The sequence below is a fragment of the Dasypus novemcinctus genome, chromosome 11 (assembly GCF_030445035.2).
Source record: "Dasypus novemcinctus isolate mDasNov1 chromosome 11, mDasNov1.1.hap2, whole genome shotgun sequence".
Lineage (NCBI taxonomy): Eukaryota > Metazoa > Chordata > Mammalia > Cingulata > Dasypodidae > Dasypus > Dasypus novemcinctus.
This window is the reverse complement of record NC_080683.1, coordinates 85,602,817-85,628,891: the sequence shown is the minus strand read 5'-3', so window position 1 is coordinate 85,628,891 and position 26,075 is coordinate 85,602,817. Positions and strand designations below refer to the sequence as shown.

Below are 26,075 nucleotides of genomic sequence, written 5' to 3'. Positions count from 1 at the left end.
TTATTTTTTAGGCAAAAAAATTCTATGTAACAATTTCTCTCAGCTTGCATCCCAAATGACTTTTAATGTTCTGTTTTTAGGCACAATAGGACCATGTGTTGATCTGTGACATACCGGGGGAAGGGGGAAATTTGGCCCTTTATCATAGATAGCTGAGGAACACTGCTTTATATTCTAGATTCTTAAAGACAGTGTACTAAACTAACCATGATAACAACTCAAAACCTTCCTGCAAAAATATTACCCACTAATTAACATGTTGAAAAGTTAGTAGAGAAATATTTCAGCCATGGAATAGAAGACAACCATCTAGTCATTTGGTACATGTACTATTTCGACAACTAGACTATACCTTTTTTAGAGATAAGTGGTTTGTCTTTTACTGTCTTAGTACTCCCTTGTAATTTCTAAGACAGTACTAGACAAATCATAGACTTTTATTAAGTCTCTGTTTACTCTTCATTAGTTCTAAACTTTATTTAAATTTTAAAGTATACTCTGATAGATGAACTAAAACACATAAAATGCATTTACATAAAAATGATGTTTACTTAGTTTATTAGCACTGCGTCACTTTGCTGGTAGGTCAGTCTTTCAGTGACTTTACCCAGCCAAGAACAGTCATAAAGCTAAGAGGCCTCTAACTACAAGAGAAATAGCTACCCTAATGCCTAAGAATGTCACCTTTAAGAGAAGCATGGAGATACCTTCAGCCCTCACCCAGAGTTTGTTCATTGGTATTTGTTTATAAAATAGAATAAATGGTTAAAAACTCAGTTACCAATTGATTAAAATAAAGCTTCTGGTTTTAAAAGCTCAGTTATCAATAGATTAAAGTTGAGGTAAGAAATAAGCTTGCAGCAAATGTGCCAAAAGCAGTGACGAATGCCCAAAGACCGTAGAACCAAAAAGTATAGCAGTCTGGGGGTCATTTAATGTAAGGTAAATTACCCAACACGACTCTGGAATACCCAAAGGGCAACTCTTTTTAAATACAGTCCATAACAGATGTTTAGTTTGTTATACTAAATCATCAAGAAAGGTCCAGTTTTGAATAGTAAACCCTTGCTAATGAGGCATTCAGTTATTACTTATACCTCAGGAAATTTCCATCCAAAAAAGTTAAAGTAACATCATTTAAAGGGATAAGCTTGAATTAATAAACAACTAAATAATATTTAAATGAAAGGTTACTGTGTTTAAGACATTTTAGATTTTTCAAATTTAAATACAACTTAAAATGAAATTTAACATACATATGGAACTTACGGAATTTAAACACATGAACTAACAAGACATACAAAGACATGCACATGCCATACACACGATCATTAAACACATAAACTTGAGAGACTTGTGGAGACTGAGCAGAACGTGTATAAAAGGGGTCAGACTTAAGGCAAGGAAGAAACCAGTCATGCCATGTCACTCTTTACCTTCCCTGGCAGACACTAAACACATAAAATGGTCCAAAATGGAAAAGACATTCCAGGGCATATTGAGAAAAACAAACTTCAAATATGGCAGAATGTAATCAGAGTTTCAAAAAATGAACAGTCGCAAAATAGGAAGTGCTAATGAGAAAACCTAACAGAAGGAATTGAAATTTTGAATCTAAACATCATCATCAAGTCCGTATTTATTTTGCTAACATTTGTAGAAACCAATCATGCAGCAATATTACATATAGCCCAGGAGATTTAAGAATCACAAGAGATAATTTTGGAAGTGTTTAAAAAAATACTGATATTCTATTATGGAACTATTGTTATTAGTAATGGAAGAAACTGTAGCATTGATGTGGAAAAAGTGGCCACGATAGCTGCTGAGGGTAGGGAAAGGGAAGAAGAGATATGATATGGGGGCATTTTCAGGACTTGGAGTTGTCCTGGGTGGTACTGCAGGGACAGATGCTGGACACTGTATGTCCTGCCATGGCCCACTGGGTGGACTGGGAGAGAGTGTAAACTACAATGTAAATCATTATCCATGTGGTGCAGCAGTGCTCCAAAATGTATTCACCAAATGCAGTGAATGTGCCATGATGATGAAAGAGGTTGTTGATGCGGGAGGAGTGGGGTGAGGGGGGTGGAGGGTATATGGGGACCTCATATTTTTTAATGTAACATTTTTAAAAAATAATAAAGAAGGAAAAAAAATAAGTGAAATCAAAATAAGGCTCTGTCAACAGAGGAGCTCAGATGGGACTGTCCTCTGCTTGGCTTTCAAGGCCCTGAGCAATCTGGTCTGTCCAACCATCCCCCAACACTCCAGCTTCAACAGGTATCATCACGCCTGTGCCTCTTGCTCTCATTCTTACCAGAGTTCTTTCCCCTCTTCCCCATATCCATCCAAACCCTGACTCTTTAAGGGTCTAGCTCAAGCCTCATCTTCTCCAAGTTGTTCCTTTTCATTTCTGGTCCATGTAATCTACCTCTTATATAATCTCCAACAACATTTAACTTATACTACACAGTTTGGTTCTTAATTAACATCTTAGAGTTGTTTCAGGTACATTGGCTTTTGTTCCCTATCTTCACCCAATTTGCCTAAAACCACCAGAGACAAACACAGTACAAGTCAGGTTTACTGACTCACTACAGAGAGGAAAAGTGCATACCCGAAGAACTATGGGGCATCTCACTTAAGTAAAGGAGTTATAATAGGATTTGGGGGAAGGCTGGAGTTTAGGCGAAATTTAAGTAAACAGGCCCAAATGCACGTAAGGGGATCAACACCAGGCCCAGATCGTGAAGTGGACCCAGGATTCTGTTTCTTCAGAAACAATAAAGTTAGGATAGGTATGGAATGTTGTCTTCAGAAACCCAATATGTGAAGTTCTGCACCTAAGCTGTAAATCCAGGCAGATTCTCTGTGTCAAAGTGACTTAGATATGCCAGGCAAGGGTGGCATGTTTCACCTTACTGATATAATTTTAAACAGCAAAGTTTCTAGTTGTCTGTGATTTTTAGAAAACAAAGTTTCTCAGTGAGTAAGAAGGTACTAGTCTGTCAAAGAAAGGGTTATGACATGTCTTTGGAAGAAATTCCGGTTAACTTTGCAGGTGCCTTTACTTAGGTCTATAATTCCAGCCTGATGAATGGCAGGGCACATTTCACAGTTAATTTTTACATTTTCATTCCTCAACAAGCCAGATAGCAGACTTCTTAAAGGACAGAAAAATTTCTATATTTTTTCATATCCTATGTAAAACTGAGCACAGTGCTAAGTGCAAAGCAGGTACTACATATCAGCCTGTTTGGTGTCTGATTGGTGGATAACAAAGCTTATATAGATAACAAAAGCCACAGACAGTGAGTCATAATTATAATAGCTTTAAAGCCTTGTCAACTATTTTTAAGTATTCTTTACATGGAAGAAGAAGAAAAGAGGGAGGAATATTTCTTACCCACAACACCAAAAGCTGAAACGGCTCGAAATAACCCCGAGGAGCCCTTCTGTCCCATCTTTGTTCTATTGCCTAGATCCAAACGGCCAAGAAGCTCCCTCACTTCTTGCTGTGTATATACATGCTAGAAATGAACAAATTTAATCTGTAAGATTCACTTACTCTTTAGATTATTTACCCTACACACACACAATTAAAAGTTGCCTACAAGAATTGTTAGGTATTTTCACAGAGAAGTATATAGTAGAGAATGATTAAGCTACAACTTTAAAAAGCTAACAAATGCTTTAATATTAGCAATTAGTTTAATATTAGCAATGAACAAGGCTCACATGTTACTATACTAAAAGACCGTGTCAAAATCTTATACTCTAAACCAGAGACTGAAGACAAATTTCAAGAAATCTGTGAGCCCTGTAAAACTGTTTGCAAAATCTAGGGTGTATGTGCATATGTGCACTCTCATGACAAGACCCACAGCTTTCCTTGGATTCTCAAAGGGGAACCTGATCAACTATTCCCATTCCCAAATAAAGCCACAGAACCATTACTTTGTGTTATTAATAAAAAGCTAACAAATGCTTTAATAGTAGCAATTAGTTTAATATTAGCAATGAACAAGGCTCACATGTTACTATACTAAAAGATTTCTCCCAGAGTAAGAGAAATCAACATAAGACAATTATCTAAGATTATTATAATGCAGAAAATAGTTTTACGAAGAGCTTAGTGAAAACAGGTTCCAGACCAGAGCTATTTATATACATGAGAAACCAGGAATCTACATGGATTCAGAAATATTCATAGACAGGAACTTCAGTGCAAAAGGGTAAGTTAAATTCTCTCACTTGAAGAATTACAATTAACTGTCCAATAACATACTGTATTTCACTCTTAACAGCTCATTTTATATGCTACCTAAATTAAGTCTCTGTATTCCTGACCCTGGATAATATAACAGAGCTGGATAAGAAGAACTTAGAATTTGTCCAGTGTATAGCATATACTCACGAGAGGCCCTAAAGGTGGTTTTTAGAAGCATAATAAACTTCTGCGTACAGAAGTCTTCTCTGACTTCAAGCAGCTTCATATGAAAGCATAGCATAGAAACTGATCATCTCTCTAGCAGATGAAATATTAAGTTATAGTGAAATTTTAAAATGTGAACTAAGAAAACATGTTTATCATCTTATCCAATGAGTTATTTCCAAAACAAATCAATGATGAGGAACAAGGTATAATTCAGGCATACTTCTTTAACATCAGTAATTTCTAGAAATCAGATTAGAGATTAAAACTTTAGTCAATGAAGAAAAATATTTTTAGATGTCAAATAAAAAATTCTATATCACTAGAAGTGGTAAGGATATTTCATATCCTTTTAAACAAAAGGCATGAAAGTTTGTTCCTTAATGTAATTAAGTTTGCAATAGACTTACCCTATCATCAATTATGACCAAATCTTTTGGTTCTGTTCTATCAATTTTCAAGACACGATATTTTGTTTCTGCATGATTGCTCCCAACTAGAAAGTATCTCTAGAAATAAAACAGAATGTTGTTAGTTTCTTAAGGCATTTTGCCTTATACACAATTTTTGAAATTAAATACATTAGTAAAGTCAATTTGGTTACTCTTTAAATGAAAAATTTCCACTAAGTGAAACCGGCAGGTAAAAGACAGGCTATAAAATGATTCCAAAAGGTCAATTTTAAAACTGAAATATTCTTAGTGGTGTCATGATAAGCATCAGTCTGATATCTGAAATGCGCCCAATAACTAGGTCAGATGAAATTAATTACATTATACTTACAATTAGAGATTAACCTAACTGATTGAGACTGATGCTTAAACCTTGTCAGGAAGAAACGGCTCTGGTAAGAATTAAAAAGCTCAACATATAATCAGGAATGCTTACACAATTATAGCTACTCAAATGCTGATATTTTATCACATACATCTTTAGAAATCTTCTATAGAAGGCTGCAAATGACTATAATATAGAAAATATAAAAATGCACCAGAAAGTCCTCTCAAAGATTAAGATGGGTACACTTTCCAAAATGGCTTTTTATAGAAAAGCTACAGGAAATAATATTCTTTCTTTTATGAAATCCTGCCTTAGAGCATTATAACTGAACATATTAATTTTCTTAAAGGAACACTGAAAATAATCTGAATAATAAAAACGTATAAAAATAATAATCTTGTATTTAAATAAAAATGGCTTTCTTCGACAAACAAGATAAATTATTTTTAAATTATATGTCGGAAATAAGGAAAGTTATCATTAGCAAAATAATTTAAAAATATTTGCTTTAAAAATGCACACTTCTGCAACATTGCAAAAACTGAGAACACACTTCTACAATCAGCTATTATCATCTTATTGGTCAAGTAAGATATAAACACACAAAGCAATTAAATATCAAATAAGATTTGCTAGGAAATCAGAGTAGGATAGATTATTGTGGGCTACTACAAATGCATAAAATGTTGGGAGGTAAGGACATGAGTTGCATGTTAAAGATTGGTAAGACTTGAAAAGGTAAGATTTTACTATACATCAGTAGAGCAAAACTGTAGAAATAGATGGGGGTCCTTTTTTATTATTGAATAAATATTTCTTTTTATAAAAGTCAGATCCAGACTTATAGGTGATGGAGAACAAAACTGTATGTTAAAAGATGATGGGTTAGCCCAATCAAAAAGAGGAAGTTTAACCAAAAACATAGTTCCCCATCTCCTAGCAGAGGCGGAGTCTGGATAACCCAACTTGTCATAATAAAGTGAAAAAAAAGCAATTATAATTAAAAATTAGTAAACCAAGTTAGGACATCCAGTGACCACTAATAATAATGATGTACTGGAAAGACGGGGCACAAAGAATCTTGGCCCAGCTTCAGCGAATTCCGGCCCCTGAGACCCTCCCCACCCCTGTGGCAAGGTGTGGGAGTGATAACCAGACCTAATAAAATTAACTTAAGAAAAATGGTTTGGAAACTATAAAATACCTGTCAGCAGAAAGGAGAGCCACTCTCTTAAAAGACCTGCTCCCGGGAGAGAAAACAGCAAGTGCCAAGACCTGAGAGGGGAGGAAGCTTGGTGTCTATTAGGAAAACAAAATCAAGTGAGAAAAGGTTCATAAAGCACCTGACAGTGTTCTACACAAAGAAGGCACTCAGCGAATATAGGTTCCTTTCCTCTTCTTTACTTTTTAAGACGTGTCACTGTATTGGAGAAAAAAGACAAAATACAGGAAAAAAGAGAGCCCCCCATAGGAAGAAAGGCTTACGCAGAACCAGAGCAGGAGAACACAGTAACTGGCCTTTATCCTTGGAAGAGAAGGCCATGTGAATTAGCAACCATGAATAACGCACTGTAATAGAGATATGAACTAGATGTAAGAGAACACAGGAAGGACACCGAACTCATTCAGAACAGGCTACCCAGAGACACTGATGTCTTGATACTCAGTTTGGGCTTGAAGGACAGCTGAGCAGGACTTCCTATACTGAACAAAGTTAGGAAAAGTGACACTCCACATCTCCCCTGGTCTAAATCCTCTCTTACCACCTGTTCCCCTGAAGAAAACTCTTGCTCTGGTCCCTCACAGCACTTTATGTCCAAATTTGTTTGGGTATGTCTGCCTCCTCCATCTAATTACAAGTACCTCAGGAGATTTAGCCTAACAACCTAACCTCTGTGGTTTTAATTCCCCAAAGCAATCTAACATGAAGTAAATGTTAGGTGAAAGAACAACTACCTACCACAGGGTAATCACTTAATTTGCTGGGTAGTATTCTACAACTATACTAACCCATCCTTTTTTGGGGTAAGCAGATCCACAGAAAGATGTCCCTTTTAATTCAAACGCTCAGGAAGGCAGCATATCACTGCTTTAATGGAGGCAACGTAGAAAAAAAATCCTGAATGAATTCCTAGGATATAAATGATCCTAGGAAATCTAAAAATTAATCACAATAGGATTGTGATATGGCAAGTTTATCATAAAAAAACAGACATTATAAATCCCTGAAATGCTAGTGGGCAAATGTGTTGACCTGTGGAGCACATAAATAGGAAGGCAGATTTATACCTCCACATCCAGACCCCTCCAAGATTACATGGCCAGGAGAAGCCAACAGCTACAATCCTGCCTCAAGGGTGGGGAGAAAGAAATGGGAACCAGTCTGTCTCCACTTTCTCTCTTCTAAAGTGTTCTAAGAATCCTAAAAATGTTTTGTGCAGAGAATAGCGACCTCATGTGGATCTAGTTATGTGGGAAAGAAAATCAGTTTTCAGTTGGCCTGCTGTAGACAACAGAGAATTATTCCCCAGCAGTGCCCTCTGGTGGGTAGCCAACCATGGAATTTCATACCAATTTTTAAAAAGCAGTAACTTCCAGAAAGGCTTTGTTTTTCCTTTTTTATCTCTCCCTAGTTCCTTTCTGTTGAATATATCAACTCTATAATTCTGTATATTCTTAGTATTGTTATATTTAATATTATGCTTCATTTAAAATGGTTCTTAGCATTTTGAGTTTTTGTTCTGAAATGAAATGTTTTGTCTTTAAATTCTTCTCCACTGCTGATTTTTTTCCAATTTTGAAAAAATTCAAATCTAAAGTAAGATGACAGAATAGTACAATGAACAACCATACACTCTTCACCTAAATTCACCAATTACTGACATCTTGCTACATTTACTTTATCCCTCCCTCTCTCCTTATATTAGGAGATACAAGTTGCAGGTATCATGATAAATCACCCAAAGAAATTTCAACTTGTATTTCCTAAAAACAAGGCATCTATGCACATAATCATAATATGGATACAATATTATCTATATACAATCTATACTCAAATTTCTCCAATTGTTCCTATTTATATCCTTTATAGCTAAAGGCAGAATCCAATCAAGGATCATGCATTTAAATTTTCTTTTACCTAAACTATCGTTTTAAATTTTCTTTAAACTAGAACTATCCTTGTCCTTTATGACCTAAATATTTTTGGAGTCCAGATTTTTTACACCAAATTCTCCTGGTTTTCTATTAATGTCATTCATTTGATCATTTGTTAGTGAATGTCTCCTTTAGGACAGACAATGAAGGGTAAGATAAACTGAAGATATATTTTTAGAGATATAACTGGTTGACGAATTGGATCAGAGAAGGGAGGAATCAAGGTTGATATCTAGGTTTTTGTTTTGTGCAACTCGCTAGATGGTGGTGGCACTTACTGATACAGGGATGCAGGGAGAAGAAAGTTCTGCTTACAACAAGCTGAGTTTGAGTTTGAGATTCCACTCAAAGAGATCAAGTACAAACTTACAAACTGATACATGAGTATGAAGCTCAGAAGAGAGATCTCAGGGGTGTCATCAGCACACACACTGTGTTTAAAGCCATGGAACTGGGTTAAACCTACTAGGGAGAGTGTAGCTACAGAAAAGAGTTCCCAAAAAATGAGCCTGAGGCATTCCATCATTAGAGGCTAGATGTGAAGAAAGAACCAGCTGAGAAGACCAAGAACGGCCAGTGAGTAGGTAAAAACTCAGGGCAGCAAAGTTACCAAAGCACAAGTTTCAGAAGAAGGCAGCAGTCACATCCACATGGAACGCCACTGAGAGGTCAAGTGAGAGGAGGACAAAGCAGTGCCCAGTGGATCTGACAACGAGCCCATGAGTGCCCTTTCTGTGGAGAGTCTCAATGACAAGGTGGAGGAGGCAATATTCACAAAACAGTTGGTTAGAGAGCAAACATGTAGTCTTCCGGTTAAAGATAAAAGATTGAACACATCCAGTTCCTCCCAAACACCTGGTTAGAATTATGTTAAACTTTCTTTTTAATTTCTTTATTTTTAAGCACAAACCCCAAGGGCAAAAGGAGGAATGCAGGGTGCAGCGTTCACACACACAACAAATTGAAACTGAAAAGCAGGCCCAAAAAAGCTGAATTCTCAACTGGCTGTGGGAAGAGTCAAAAGGCAATTTGATTTACACTAGATAATGCCCAAAAGGTGCAGAAATTTGTGGCACCTGATACCTCTGGAGACAGGAACACAAAATGTCAGAAAATTGAAGTTAAAAAGTTCACACAAGCTACTAAAGCGGAAAAAAACAAAAAAAGGTTTCAAACTAAAGATCAAGAATGGAATAATTCAAGAATGGAATTCTCAAAAGCAACACTGAAAGCTGGAAGTAAGAGACATAATGCCTTCAAAAGTCTAAGGAGAACAACCAGCAAGATGATGGCAGAGTAAGGAGCTCTTAGAGTCAGCTCCTGCTTCAGGGCAGTTAGTAAACACCCAGAGCTATCTGGAGCTAGCTGAAACACCAGTTTGGGGACTCCAAGAGGCCAGAAGAGCATCCTGCAATATCCTTGAAGGAATGAAAGAAGGAGACAGCTCATCTGCAGAGAAGATTCATAAGTACAGCACTCCATGCCACAGAGGCCGGTGCCCATCCTCCACTGGAGGCACAAGCCACCTCGGGAGCTGTTCTGCAGATAGATTTGAAAGCTCCACTTACCAAAAATGGGGGAGGAAGAGACGGTTGGGCACCAACTTGTTACTGATGAGCAAATTCAGCAGTCTAAAGTATATTCCCAAGAACAGCTAAAGTTTGGACCTGTCCAAGTCAGAAAGAGACTAGTAGCTGCCCTCTACTCCGCGCCTGGCAGGAGGGGAAGCGGGGCAGACTGAACATCATAGTGCTGATAGGGAATGGCTTCTTTCCATCCAGATCAGATTGCAGCTCTAGTCTAAGCCCCAACCCCACCTGCAGCAGGGAGGAAGCTGGGGGGACCTGCACCAGCCTCTCCAGGAAATTACTGGCCAAGCTGCAGAGGCCGGTGATTATCCTACTTTGACAGCACAAGCTGCCCCAGGAGATATTCTGTGACTGAAATTGGAAGCTCCATCTCCCAAAAACAGGGGAGGAAGAGACAGTTGTCCACCAATTTCAGCTAATGATTAGTAAACTCAGCTGGCTAAAGTATAACCCTAGGAACAGCTACGGTGAATCTGTCCAAGTCAGAAAGAGGCTGGTGGCCACCATTTTGACTCCACCTCCAGCATGAGGGAATGTTCAGGGGTCTGAAAATCACAATTAGGGTAGGAACCGGTTTCTTTCACCCAGATTGGCCTCTGGCAGGGAGGAGGCAGGCAGGCCCTGCACCAGCCTATCCAGGTAACTACAGGTACCTTTGGCTGGCACAGACTGAATAATCGGAAGTTTACCAGAGCAGCTGTGATCATCTTGGACCTGTACTGCACAGATTGCTGCCAACACCTGCAGCTCCAGCCCCACCAAAGGCATGGAAGAAAGGGGCAAGAAGCTTCATCAGTCTCTCTGGGAAACTGCAGTCTAAGACTGCACAACTCAGATTATTCCACACCGTTGTAACTCTGTCCCCACCCCTGGCAAAGCAGAAAGTTGGAAGAAGTTTCATTTGTCCCTGGGGTAATGAGGGCAGCTTGAACCTCCACAGCCTATAGCACCAACTATATCCTTGGCACCTACTGCACAGCCAGCAAGGGAGAAAGGGCAAGAAGCCCTAAACTAAGGAGAAAGACTACTCCCAGAATAAATACTCCAGTAAGCCAGATGCCAAGACACCAACAAAAAATTACAATCCATACCAAGAAATGGGAAAAATGGCACAGTTAAAGGAACAAGATAAGCCTCCAGATGTCATAAAGGAGTTAAGACGACTAATCGTAGATGTTCAAACAAATCTCCTTAACAAATTACATGAGATGGTTAAAGAGATCAAGGACATTAAGAAGACACTGGATGAGCACAAAGAGGGATTTGAAATCATACACAGAAAAATAGCAGACATTATGGGAATGAAAGGCACAATAAATGAAATTAAAAATACACTGGAATCATATAATAGCAGATTTGAGGAGGCAGAAGAAGGGACTGGTGAACTTGAAGAAATGGCCTCTGAAAGTGAACATACAAAAGAACAGATGAGGAAAAGAATGGAAAAAAACTGAACAAGGTGTCAGGAACTAAATGACAGCAAAAGATGAGCGTCATGGGTGTCCCAGAAGGAGAAGAGAAGGGAAAAGGGGCAGAAGGAATATTTAAAGAAATGTTAGAAAATTTCCCAACCCTATTGAAGGACATAGATATCCATGTCCAAGAAGCACAATGTACTCCCATATGAAAAAAGCCAAACAGACCAACTCTGAGATACATACTAATCAGAATGTCAAATGCCAAAGAAAAAGAGAGAAGTCTGAGAAAAGCAAGAAAAAAGCAATGCATAACATATAATGGATACCCAATAAGATCAAGTGCTGATTTCTCTCCAGAAACCATGGTGACAAGAAGATAGCAGTATGCTATATTTAAGATAAAACAAGAAAAAACCTCCAGCCAAAATCTATATCCGGCAAGATTGTCTTTCAAAAATGAGGACAAGTTTAGAATATTCACAGATAAACAGAAGCTGAGAGAATTTCTAACCAAGAGATCAGATTTTCAGGAAATACTAAAAGGTGTACTAGAGCCTTAAAAAAAAGACATGAGAGAGAGGCCTGGAAAAGAGTCTAGAGATGAAGATTATATCAATAAAAGTAGCTAAAAGTGTCAAAGGAGTGGTGAAAATAAAATATGACGGAAAAAACTCAAATAGGAATAAACTTAACCAACGATGTAAAGCTCTTGTATTCATAAAATTGCAACTTAATGTTAAAAGAAATAAAAAAGGCCTAAATAATTGGAAGAACATCCTATGCTCATGGATTGGAAAACTATCATTTAAGATGTCAATCCTACTTAAATTGATATACATATTCAATGCAATCTCGATAAAAATTCTACCAGCATTTTTTAACATTGAAAACATGATTATTAAATTTATTTGGAAGGGTAAGTGCTCCTGAATAGCCAGAAACATCTTAAAAAGGAAAAGTGAATCCTCATCTCCAGACTTTAAATCATATTACCTAGCTATAGTGGTAAAAGCAGCATGGTACTGGCATAAAGACAGAAACATAGAACCAAATTGATGGTTCAGAAACAGACCCTCACAGCTCGGTCAGAACAGTCCATTCAACAAACAGTGCTGAAAGAACTGGATATCCATAGCCAAAAGAAGGAAAGGGACCCCTATCTCAAATCTTATCCAAAAATTAACTCAAAATGACTAAAAAACCTAAAAATAAAAGCAAGAACCATAAAGTTTCCAGAAGAAATTGTAGGAAAATATCTTCAAGACCTGGTGGTAGATGGTGGATTCTTAAAGGAGATAAGAGGAGGACTGAGATGGACTACTGATGCTTAATGTATATAGAAGTTTTAATTAGCTTTAGTGTAAAAGTGTGGAAATATATAAAGTGGATGGTAACACATATTGAGTAACAGCTAGTTTATAAATGGGAATGTAGCTGAAAACTGTAGTCTAGTTATGTAAATGCCAATTGACAGAATGCTAGAGAATAATCTAGGAACTGAAGAGCACAGTAAACCAAGAGGTGGATGAGAATTGTGGTTAATGATACAGATGCAAGAGTGTTCTTTGTTAGCTAGAGCAAATGTCACTACTGCAAGTTGGTGGTGATGTGGAGAAGCATGGGAAAAATAAAACTGGAGTGACCTATGGACTGTGATTAATAGTAATACTATAATATTCTTGCATCTATTCCAAAGATGTACTGTGTTGAAAATGCAGCAGTATGGAAAATGTGTGGCAAATGTACACTATGGATGTGGCAACAATCAGATGATATCATCTTATTGGTAACAAATGTTCCACCACAGTGTGGTGTGTTGATAGAAGGGTGTTGTTTGGGAATTATGCACAGATGCGTGACTGTTTTTTAAGTCTACAACTTCTGTCATAAAAAATATATTTAAAAAATAATAATAGGGTAGGTTGGGGGAAAAACACACCAAATATAAGGTAAGGACTATAATTAGTAGTAATATTTTAACAATATTCTTTCATAATTTGTAACAAATGACTCATGACGATGCAAGGTGTTGGTGGAGGGTTGATACCTGGGACCCCTGTATGATGTTATGCATGTTTGCTTTGTAAGTTCACAACTTTTGAACTTAACAAAAGTTATATGTATAAGTGTATAAGTTATATACTTATTGTTTATGTATGTTCATATATAAATGATATAAAGAAAATAATAATAATAGGGTAGGCTGGGGGAAAATATTTTGGTTAGTAGTAATATTTTGATAATGTTCTTTAATTATTAGTTTAAAATGTTTAACAACAATGCAAGGTATTGGTGGTAGGGTGAGTTATGAGAGTCCTGTATGATGTTATATATGTTTGTTTTATAAGTTCACAACTATTACTATATACTTATTGTTTATGTATGTTTATGTATGAGTGATAAACTTCAATAAATTTTTTTTTTAATGAAAAAAAAATCTAAGGGGATGGAGCAGAGTTGGCTCATGTGATTAGGTGCCTCCTTCCCACATGGGAGGTCACAGGTTTGGTTCCTGGTGCCTCCTAAAGTAGCAGATGAACAGAGTGAACACAAAAGTGGGGGGGGGGGGGAGGGGAGAAATAAATAAATTAAATCTGGAAATTCTATTTTTAAAAAAATCTAAGGGGAAATAAATTCTATCTTTAACACTCAACTTATAATTAAACATGAGGGCAGAAGAAGGACATTTTCCACTCACATGAGATCAAAAAATTACCTCCCATGAACCTTTTCTCTTAAAGCAACTGGAGGATGTGCTTCACCAAAATGAGGGTATAAATCAAGAAAGAGGAAGATAAGGGATCTGAGAAAACAGGGAAATCATCAAAAGAGAGGATATGTTTTGATGATGGTGAAGGGAGATCCCAGGATGACAGCTCTGTTACAGGCCTTGGGAGCAACCAGTCTAGATCTGAACCACTCTTTCAAGAAGAAACCGTTAAGGACACTAAAAGTATGTGAATGAATTGAGAGGTGATTTACATATCTGGTGGGAAAATTGGGGTTAAAGTTGTGATAAATCCATAATAAGAAATAGGAATTGTAGGAAGAAGGAAAGGTCATCACAAGCACCGACAAAGTCTGAAGTAGTGAAGGGCCAATAGTTCTAAGTGAGAAGGAAGTGAATAAAATGTCCAAAAGCAAGAGGTAAGGAAAGGGAGCAGTAATTCATGCATACAAAATGTATGTAAGGCAGGAATGCATCAGCTGGGATTGCGTGAATGCATATGTGCACACAAATACACATTTGATTTAACACTTCTGGGGGAAATGCTTCTTTGATTTTGTGTTTGTAGGTATGGTGGGGGAAGGAGGGGTTGGTGGGCACTGGGGTAGAGAATGAGGAAACAAAAACACTATGTTAAAATGCCCATCAAGACAAAAGAATGATCTGAGCCAGTTCTCTACTGAAAGTTAAGCTCATAGTTCAAAAAATATTAAATTTTCTATATGAAAGATTAACAGTGGTGACTTAGTATGAAGATAAATGTGTTTCTAAAATATATAGCTGAAATCCAAATGGAATACAATAAGTAACCCATTTAAGAGGAAAATCAGTATCTACTAACATTATCTCCTTCTATCATGACAAGCTAATTAATCACTCACTTTTCATCTGAGGGAAGGAAATCAGCCTTCTTTTATTGAAAAGGAAGAAAATTTAGGTTGCATGACAACTTCAATGAAGTGTTAAACTTCACTTGAACTTTTAGATTAAAGTTATTATTTTTAAAGATTACCATGAAGTTACTTCTCACAATCTAATAGTATTGCAGGCCTGTTACCTCATTATTCCAGCAATCTCAACAATTCAAAATGCAGCTCAGAAAGGGGATATGAGCCTCTGATGATCAGAAGGATGCCTCAAAGTCCAGGCTTTAGAGCTTTAGGGCTTTACTGACAGGGAAGCTTCAAACTCCTTTCAGAAACCAGTGTGAAACTTTGTCACCTCCAACCTCACCTTCTAAATTAGCTACTATCCCCATGCTTCTCTCTTCCACTTTATATCCTTTGGTTCCCTTCCTCAATCCCTTAGACAATCATATCCTATAGTGTTCTCTCCCATTCCCTAAATTAAACAAATCAAGGCTGCATTCCTCATGATGTGGTTCTTACCTACTTACTTGTTTTATTCTTTTATTGTAAGATGAGGGGAACCTGAGAGAAACTTCCTTAAATCCTTTTGGAACAAGATAGGAAATGAATGAATGAATGAATGAATGAATACTAACAATTTTGAGCCAGCAAGGGTAAAGATTAGCCTAACAGCTTCATCCCCACAAAACACACATGCAGACACATAAAAAAAAAACTGCCAGGGTTCTTCGGTTCAGCCACCAAATTTTAGTCAACCCTACTCATTCATTCCTTTGTTTAAAAAAAAAAAAAAAATCACCACTTAACTGCAAACCAAACACCCTTAGAGCATCAAGGGTACCTGTAAATTGGAAACCTCCTAAGGCAAGCTGCAATTTCAGCCAAAATAACTTCAGGTTGCTAAAATCTCCTGTGGGCGTTAGAGCAGCATGAGGGCTGAACTGGGCATTAGTTTATTTAGTTCACGGATAGGCTTGGGTCACAGGGCAGATAAGGGCCAGAACAGGTTCACAGGAGCCAAGGGCAGGATAACAGTACTGGGAACTAGGCAGGAAAGGTAAAGTGTGGGAGGAAGCAGACCCTTCACAGGGCCAGAACTACCTCCTGTATGTTACCTACCAAACCACCTCTCTTTCTTCTCCAAATATCCAAAAATTCTTCCTCTCCAAAAACCCACCTCTAAACACAGGAAACAATGACAATATGAACTTTACCTCAGGAACACTTCTACCCTATCATCTTTCTAAACGAAGGCTCAGGATAAGAGACAGCCTATTTTGCCACTGAATCGTCTTCTTTAACGTGCCCCCTAATTCCTTCCTAATGTATGCACTTCCACCAACCCAAACCAAGAATGCCTATTTCTTTCACATACTTGCTAACAGCTTTGGCCAATCTTTCCAATCTTCATCATTCTGGAGGTGAAAATGGGAATCTATTTTGATTTTATTGCCTTATTAGCAAGTTGAATATATTTTCATATTCATACTTCCTCTTTGGTGAATTATCTATTCATATCCTTGACCTTTTTAATTGGGTGTTTCATTTTAGACTGAATTGTAAAATATTTTTACATATAAGGACGCACTGCTCTACTTTGGTCTTGGACTATGTTTTTATTTATATTTACTGTCTTAAATGCTTTATGTTAGAAAAGAAAAAAACTAAATCAATGATATAAATTTTGACCTTACGACACTAGAGAAAGATAAACTGATTAAATCCAAAATCTGTAAAATAAAGAAAACAATAAACTTAGGAGCAGAAATTGATTAAATAGCAAATATTGGAGAAAATTTACATAGCCAAAAGTTGTTTCTTTTAAATGATTACTAAAACTGATAAGCCCTTAGCAAGACGAACAAAAAAAATGAGAATACAAAATACCAGTATCAGGAATGAAAAAGCGGATTTCATTAAAAATCCTAGAGATAGCAAAAAGATAATAAGGAAACATTAAGAACAACTTGACACCAACCAGTCAACAACTTAGACTACAAATTCCTTGAAAAAAAAAGAACAATTTATCAAAATTTTATCAGTTTTGATAAATCTGGATCTGATATGGATTTATCAGATCTATAGAAAACCTGAATAGCCCTATATCTGTTATAGAAACCAGTTTGTTAGAAAATCCACCCCACAAAGCAACCCTGAGCCCAAATGGTTTCTTTAGTGAATTCTAGCAAACATTTTTTAAAAAAGCAATACAAATTTTACTCAATCACTTTGATAAAAAACAAAGAATACTTCCTAGCTCATTTTATGAGGACAAAATTGACCTAATTTTCAAATCAGAATGATTTTAAAGAAAATGATAGGCCAATATCCTGAATATAATGGCAAAAATCCTTGAGATATTAGCAAATAGAATTCAGCAATATAGGAAAATCATAATATCACATGGCCAAGAACAGCCCCAATTTAGATTGAGGTGTGAGAAATTTTAAACAACCAAGAAGAACTGGCAGAACTATCTTTCTTAAAGTTACAAAAAAAAAAAGTTAAAAGGCTATAGTAACATAGTAACAAGGTGAGCTCTGGAACAAGAAAGAGGCAATGTAAAAATGGTAGGATATGGGGAGCAGATGTGGCTCAAGTGGTTTTATACCTGCCTCCCACATGGGAAGTCCAGATTTGGTCCCCATGCCTCCTAAAAAAAACAAATAGAACAAACAACAAGCAAACACGTGAAAAGAAAAAATGGTAGGAAAACATCCTTGTGGTGTGTCTTTCTGGTCCAGTCCCCAGTTCCACACCAGCTTGGTACAGAGCCAGCCCACACACCCAGTGCAGATCCCTGATCCAGGTTCCAGAAGGAGCAGAGTAGCCCTTGTGCACACACTGAGAGCATGTATGTCTGTGTCAGTCAGTCTGATGGCAGCTTGAGGAAAAACAAACAGGACACTAGTTATGAGCTCCTTGTCCCAGAACTTACCCTACACATAGCTCTCCTACAGAACACCATAAGAGAACAGTCAAATTGCAGCTGGCTGGGGCAAAGAGAATTGACACCTGAGAACATGACAAAGTAGAGTATCCTGAGGAAAAGACAACATTCAGATCCGTGAAAACAGGGGATTTCCTAGGGCCACTCATACATGCCCAGGAAAAGACACTTATGTGGAAAAGACCCAGGAGTCCCTGCATTGCCTCAGGTTATTCTCTAAACTCTGTATGGCTAAGCTCTGAAAGAGAACCAAACAAACCAATCTGAAAATACAGAAAAAGTTGTTTTCTTTTTCTTCTTCATTTTTTATTTTGTAAATCCTTAGCATTCAAAGAAATCTTTGTCATAAAACTAGCTGGGTATGGCTTAAGAAACAGCTCTGAGTCTAAATTTCACCAAAACACATTAAAGTATCAGAAAGTCCTGGTTCCAACAAGATTTCAAAACATGAAAAGAAACAACAAGCAATGGCCTATGCAAAGTAGAATATTAAATCATTAGAAACTATCAAGAAGAGAGACCTGGACCTGGGACATACCAAAGAGTTTTTATAAATGGTCCTAAATATGCTCAATGAGCTAAATGAAACCATAGACAAAGAAGGAAAGAACATTAGCAAAATGATAGATGAACACAAAGAAAATATCATTAAAGAGACAGAAGTCTTTAAAAGGAACCAAACACAGCTGAAGACCACAGTAACAGAAATTAAAAATTCCCTGGAAGGGTTCAACAGCAAACTGGAGCTGGCAGAAGAAAGAATCAATGAACTTAAAATAAGACTGTTGAAATCATTTGGTCTAAGGAAAAGAAAGAAAAAAGAATATAGTAAAGTGAACAAAGCCTGAGAAACTTGGGGACAACTAGCAAGCATACCAATATATACATTGTGGGACAGAAGGAGAAGAGAGAAAAGGACAGAGGGAATATTTCAATAAATAATGGCTGAAAACCTCCCAAATTTAATGAAAGACATAAATATACACATCCAAGAAGCTCAAAGAATACCAAACAGAACAAACCCAAATAGACACACACTGAGAAACTGATACATTACCAGTAGTTACTTTAAATGTAAAGGGGTTAAACTCTCCAGTCAAAAGGCAGAAATTGGCAGAATGACAAAAACAAAAAACAAAAAACCCTATATGCTGTTTATAAGAGACACACCTTGAATTCAGAGATACATGTAGGTTAATAGAAGGGTGAAAGAAAGTATTGCACACAAATAATAACCAAAAGAGAGCTGGCATGGCTGCACTAATATCACAGAAAATGGACCTTAAGTCAAAAGCTGTTAAAAATTTTGGGGTTTAGTTTGCTTTTCTTTTTCCTAGACCCCAGATGTGGAGGGTCTAGAAGGGTACTATATTTATTTATAAAGGGATAGATCCTCAAGAATATATAATGATTATAAATATTACATCCATCTAACAACAGAGATGCAAAATATGTAAAGCAAACATTGACAGATTTTAAAGGAGAAATAGGTGGTTCTACATTAATACTGGGAGACCTCAATACATCACTTTCAACAATAGATAAAATATCTAGACAGAGAATAAGTAAGGAAATTTTCCTGGTTTGAATCTTTTGTATAACCCAGAAAAACCTGTTCTTAAAGTAAACCCACCTCTGTGGCTGTAAACCCATTGTGGATGGAGCCTTTTGATTAGATTCCATTAAGGGACCTTTTGATTAGCTCACTTTGATTTGACTGCTTCAGTTAAAGGCCTCTGATTAGCTTGTGGGACCCAGAGTAGGTCTTAATCCTTTACTGAAATCCAAAATAAACTAAGAAGAGGGAAAAGGAAAACTGCCATTTTACCCTGCCATGTGAAAAAGGACTCCAGGAATGCCTGCAGCCACAAAAAGACAAAGAAAGTCAGAGAGGCTGAGAGAGAGGCCAGAGGCTAGAATTCATGGAGTAGCCTGAAGCTGGAGCAACAAGTCCCAGAGGAAAGGGGAGCAATGAGCCTTGTGCCTGATCGCCCACACTTGAGCTCAGGAAGAAAGTGAGCTGGGAGGGGAAGGCAGAGACCTTAGCAGAGAATGGCCACCATTTTGCCTTGTTATATAGTAGGAGTCCAGGACTGCCAGCAGCTGACCTTTGGTGAGACAGCATCTCTGATGATGCCTTGATTAGGACATTTTCATAGCCGTGGAACTCTTTAAGCTTCAACTGTAATAAATTCCAATTATAAAAGTCAACCCATTTCTGGTATTTTGAATTGGCAGCCTTTAGCAAACTAAGACAGAAATAAAGGATTAGAAGAGGATATTATGAACAATTGTATACCAACAAATTAAACAAGTTGGATGAAATGGACTGATTCCTAGAAACACTTTGGCCAAGTTTATTTCTAGATACTTGATTCTTTTCATTGCTATTGTAAATGGAATTTTTTTCTTGATTTCTTTCTCAAATTGCTTATAACTAGTATACAGAAACACTACTGGTTTTTGGGTGTTGATCATGTATCCTGTCACTAGGCTGAACTTCTTTATTAGCTCTAGTAGCTTTAGTGCAGATTTTTCAGGGCTTTCAATATCTAGGATCACGTCATCTGCAAATAGAGAAAGTTTTACTTCTTCTTCTCCAGTTTGAATGCCTTTTATTTCTTTTTTTTCTTGCCTAACTGTTCTGGCTGGAACATCTAGCACAATATTGAACAACAGTGATGACAGCGGACATCCTTGTCTTGCTCCAGATCTTACAGGAAAGCTTTCCGTCTTTCACCATTAAGTACAATGTTAGTTGTTGGTTATCTGTATATGCCTTTTATCATACTGAGGAAGTTTCCTTATATTCCTATTTTCTGAAGTGTTTTTATCAAAAAAAAAAAAGGATGCTGGCTTTTGTGAAATGCCTTTTCTGCATCAATTGAGATTATCATGTTGGTTTATCCCCTTCATTTTGTTACTGTGGTACATTACTTTGATTTTCTTATGTTGAGCCACCTTTGCATACCTGGGATAAAACACACTTGATCACAAGGGTATAGAATTCTTTTAATGTGCTGTGAAATTCAATTTGCAAGTATTTTGTTGGGGATTTTTACATCTATATTCATAAAAGAAATTGGTCTAAAATTTTCTTTTCTTGTAGTATCATTATCTGGCTTCGGTATGAAGGTAATATTGGCCTCATGGAATGAGTTAGGTAGTGTTCCCTCCTCTTCAATATTTTTGGAAGAGTTTGAGTTGAGTTGATATTAATTTTTCTTGGAATGATTGGTAGAATTCCCCTGTGAACACATCTGTTCCTGGGTTTTCTTTTTTGGGAGGCTTTTGATGACTGATTTTGATCTCTTTACTTGTAATTGGTCTACTGAGGTCTTCTGTTTCTTCTAGCATTAGTGTTAGATGTTCCTTTGTTTCTAGGAATTTGTCCATTTCATCTAGGTTGTCTAATTTGTTGGCATATGGCTATTCATAGTATCCTCTTATGATCCTTCATATTACCATGGAGTCAGTAGTAATAGCCCCCGCTTTCATTTCTGATTTAATTTATTAACATCTTCTCTTTTTTCTCTGTCAGTCTAGCTAATGGTTTGTCAATTTTATTGATATTATTAAAGAATTAACTTTTCATGGACATCTGGGAAGATGGCAGATTAGAAAGACACAGGACTCTCTTCTTTCCCAGAAAAATAGCTAGAAGACAGATAGAAATGACTGAAAAAAAATGTTTTAGGGTTTAGGACATGATGGGAAGTGGGGACACCACAAAGAAAAGGGAGGGGCACAGGAAAAAAATCTCAATCGAAATACTGTGAATAGAAGATGCAGCTGTAGTACTGGCCCTTTCCCAACCCTATGAGCAGAAAATTTTGAGTTCTCTGGACTCAGGCCAATGGCTATGGAATAGAGGGGGCTGCAGGGATCCACCTCCCCAGGAAACAGGAGAAGGAGGGATGCAGCCTAAGGGTGATTCAACTTTTGGCCCACGAACTTAGTCTACTGTATCCCACGAGCCCTTCCAGGCCAAGAGGGGCTGCACCTCTGCTTGCTCTGAGAACAGGCACAGGACTAAAGAGATGCGACCTTCTCAATCACCCTCCCTACTGACCACAACTGGTTGTTGAGGACTCAGAGGGGAGTGAAATTATTTCCTATGGAAAATTATTTCCTACCTGGGGCTGCCAGCAAGTGTTAGAGAATAGCCTCTGAGAAAGTTCAGACTGCAAAGCTCTTAGCCCCAGGCAGGATCCTCTGTCACATTGTTGCAGACAGTGTTATAATAAAAACAATCTGATGAAGCTTTGAACTGAGAGCGCTGCTGAAGAGCACCATCTTCTGGCAGACCAAATAAGTACATGTAAGAAATTAAAAGAGGCTTTTCCAGTCTTGACAGCCTCATTCCCAAAGTCCCTTGGAAGCAGGTCTGCAACACATTAGTGGGTCCATGGTCTAGATTTGAGCAACTAAGAGTGGCAATCCTAAAAACTGAGAACAAGTTGAACCAAGAATTAAAGAACAGCAGTAACACACAGCGTTCCACCTTTAAATTCCTACAAAAGAGAGAAATTGAGCAAGACTAAACTCACCATCATACTCAGATGCCTAGACATCAGCAAGAAATTACAAGTCATAGTAAGAAAATGGAAGCAATGGCTGAAGAAAAGGAATATATCAATGCCAGAGATGAGATTCAGGACTTGAGACAACTAATCAAGAGGATTCATACAAATTTCCAAAATCAAATTAATGAGTTGAAAAAAAGAATACGGTTAAAAAAATAAAGAACATCAAGAAGACACTGAGTGAGCACAAAGAAGAATTTAAAAACCTGAATAGAAAAATAACAGAACACATGGGAATGAAAGACATGATAAGTAAGATCAAAAACATATTACAGAGAGCAGACAGCAAGTGAAGGCAACAGGGCAGGGGGGGAATACATAAAAACAAAAAAAAATTTGTAAACACGTTAGAGGCATACAAGAGTGATGCAAAATGACAGAAGAAAGAATAAATGATAGAGAAGACAGAAGAGGTAAAATTGGTGAGAAATGAACAGAGGGAGAAAAGAATGGAAAAAAATTGAGCAGGGGCTCAGGGAGGTGAATGATAACATGAAGTTCAACAAAATAGGTGCCATGGGAGTTCCAGTATGAGAAGAAAAGAAAAGGGGGTAAAAAGAGTATTGAGGAAAAAATGCTGGAAATTCCCCAACTCTTATGAAAGAAATGAATTTACATGTTCAGGAAGCAGAGCGTACCCCAATCAGAGTAAATCCAAAAAGACCTACTCCAAGACATGTACTTACTCAGAATGTCAAATGTCAAAGATAAAGAGAAAATTCTGAGAGCAGCAAAGGAGAAGCAAACCATCACATACAACAGATGCCCAGTAAGACTTAGTGCAGATTTATCATCAGAAATCATGAAGGTATGATATAATTAGGATACTGAAAGAGAAAAAGTATAAGCCAAAAGTTATTGATCCAGCAAAATTGTCTTTCAAATATGAAGGTGAGTCTAAAATATTCACAAATAAACAGAAACTAAGAAAGTTCATAAAAAAGAATCCACATTTGCAGGAAGGATTAAAGGGAGCCTTCCAGTCTGAAAGAAAAAAGGAGAGAGAGGCTTGAAGAACATACTGTGTCCTACAAGAATAGCAGGAAGGACAACACATAGCCAACATCGCACTCAATGAGGAAAGATTGAAAGCCTTCCCTCTAAGATCACTATTAAAAAGACAGAAAATTACAAGCATTGGAGAGGATATGAAGAGATAGGAATGCCTATTTGTGGTTGATGGGAATGTAGAATTGTATAGCCACTGTGGAGTACTGTTTGGCAGTTCCTAAAGTAGCTGAATATAGATTTGTCACATCACCCAGCAATGCCACCACTGGGTATATACCCAGAAGAGCTGAGAGCAGTGACACAAACAGGTATCTGTACAACAATGTTCATAGTGGCATTATTCACAATTGCCAAAAGATGAAAACAGCCCAAGGTTCTATCAACTGATGAGAAGATAAACAAATTATGGTGTACGCACATGATGGAATATTATGCAGCTCTAAGAAGAAATGAAGTGGCAAAGCATATGACAACATGGATGAACTTGAAGGACATTGTGTTGAGTGAATCAAGCCAGACACAAAAGGACAAATACAGTATTATTTCACTATTATACACTACATATATTGTGTAAACACAGGGAGTTAATAAGAGTTAGCATATGGGTCACCAGAAAATACAATGAGGTTAAAGAACAGAAAGCTGAGAGTTAAGTTGAGGAGAACTGGTAAAAATGGTGTTTGTTAATCTTGGGAAGTGAATAAAAAAGGTGAAAGTAAAATAGTTCTCGTAACTAGCAGTGCTATTACATGGGTATGACAATGGTTGAGAAGAAAAGACCAAAGCAATGTATATTACTAGAAAGCAAGCTAAAAAATGCAACCTGGGGCTATATAGCACCGTAAAACCTCATGTGAAATATGTATATGGGTAATACTGTATATGTAAGAGTGTTTTTCTTTGAGACTGACAAATGTGTTTAATGTTGTAAGATATTAATATCAAGCAAAAATCAACAACAAAAAACAATGCTAAGTGAAAGAAGCCAGACACAAAGTACTGTACTACATATATAGTACTGTACTACACATATACATTTACATTTATATAAAATGTAAATATAAATCAATTTATAATAATGGAATTAGATTAGTGGTTATGTGTGGCTGAAGAAAGAGAATTTGAATGGTTACTGCTAAGGGGTGGGGAGTTTTTCTTTTTGGAGTAATGAAATTGTTCTAAAAGTGTTTTGTGGAAATGAATGCACAACACTGTGATTATACTAAAAGTCACTGATTGTTTTATAAAAAAAGAACTTATTTATTTCTTTTGCTTTCCCTCATTGCTGTCTGCTCTCTGTGTCCATTCGCTGTGTGTTCTTCTGTGTTCACTTGAATTCTTGTCATGCGGCACTGGGAAACTGTCACTTTTTTTGTTGTTGTTGTTGCATCACCTTGCTGAGTCAGCTCTCCGTGTGTGTGGTGCCACTCCCAGGCAGGCTGCGCTTTTTTTGTAGGGCAGCTCCTTGCGGGGTGCACTCCTTGCGCATGGGGCACCCCTATGCGGGGGATACCTGTATGGCATGGCGCTTCTTGGCGCGGCAGCACTGCACATGGGCCAGCTCACCACACGGGTCAGGAGGACCTGGGTATCGAACCCTGGATCCTCCATATGGTAGGCAGATGCTCTATCGATTGAACCATAACCACTTCCCGAACTTTTTGTTTTAATTCTCTATTGTTTTTTATCTCGATGTCATTTAATTCTGCTCTAATCTTTATTCCTTTCTGCTTGCTTGGGGTTAGTTTGCTGTTTTTATTATAGTTCCTCCAAGTGTGTAGTTGTCTTTGATTTTAGCTCTTCCTTCTTTTTACTTAATTTATTTATTTATTTTAGGCCAGTAAAAAGAATTTATTTGGGAAATGGGGGAAAGAAGAGAACTTGCTGAGAAAGGGGAAAGAGAGATGCAAATACACACCAAGATTTGGTGCGGGCCCCTCTATGCAGAGAGAGCCTTTTTCTTCTTTTTAAACCTAAGTGTTAGTGGTGTGAATTCCCTCTCAGCACTGACTTTGCTGCATCCCATAAGTTTTAATATGTTGTGTTCTCATTTTCATTTGTCTTGAAATATTTACCAGTTTCCCTTGCACTTTTTCTGACCCTATGATTGTTTAAAGTGTGTTGTTTATTTTTCCAGTTCTCTACCTGTTATTGATTTCCAGCTTCATTCCACTACTGTCAGAGAAAGTGTTCTGTATAATGTCCATCTTTCTAAATTTATTGAGACTTGTTTTATGACCCAATATGTAGTCAATCTGAAGGATGACAATATGGATTTGAGATAGAGCCTGCTGTTTTACGGTGCAATGTTCTGTACATGTCTGTTAGGTCTTGATCATGAATCATATTATTCAAGCTGTCTTTTTCCATATTGATCCTCTGACTTGATGTTCTATTGGTGAGAGCAGTGTATTGAAGTCTCTAACTATTATTGAAAAGTCATCTATTTCTCTTTCAGTTTTACCAGTGTATGCCTCATGTATTGTGGGATTATGTACATATTATTATTTTGATTTCTTGTTGGACTGTCCCTTTTGTCTTTTGTAACAG

General features: G+C 37.2%; 1 protein-coding gene across 4 annotated transcripts in view; it reads right to left on the bottom strand.

Moving 5' to 3' along the window:
• FIG4 (FIG4 phosphoinositide 5-phosphatase) overlaps positions 1-26,075 on the bottom strand; it is a 143,664-nt gene that overhangs the window by 110,159 nt on the left and 7,430 nt on the right. The window contains exons 2-4 of one of the 4 annotated variants that reach the window (XM_071218628.1): positions 6,423-6,517; positions 4,849-4,947; positions 3,410-3,533 (exon numbers count right to left, since the gene is read on the bottom strand). The exons of 1 other annotated variant lie outside the window; for it this stretch is intronic. In XM_071218628.1, coding sequence (XP_071074729.1) covers positions 3,410-3,467 — 58 coding nt within the window. In that variant the 5' untranslated portion in view covers positions 3,468-3,533; positions 4,849-4,947; positions 6,423-6,517. The remainder of the gene's footprint in view (positions 1-3,409; positions 3,534-4,848; positions 4,948-6,422; positions 6,518-26,075) is intronic. 2 more of the 4 variants (XM_058307277.2, XM_058307276.1) reach the window with 2 other exon arrangements.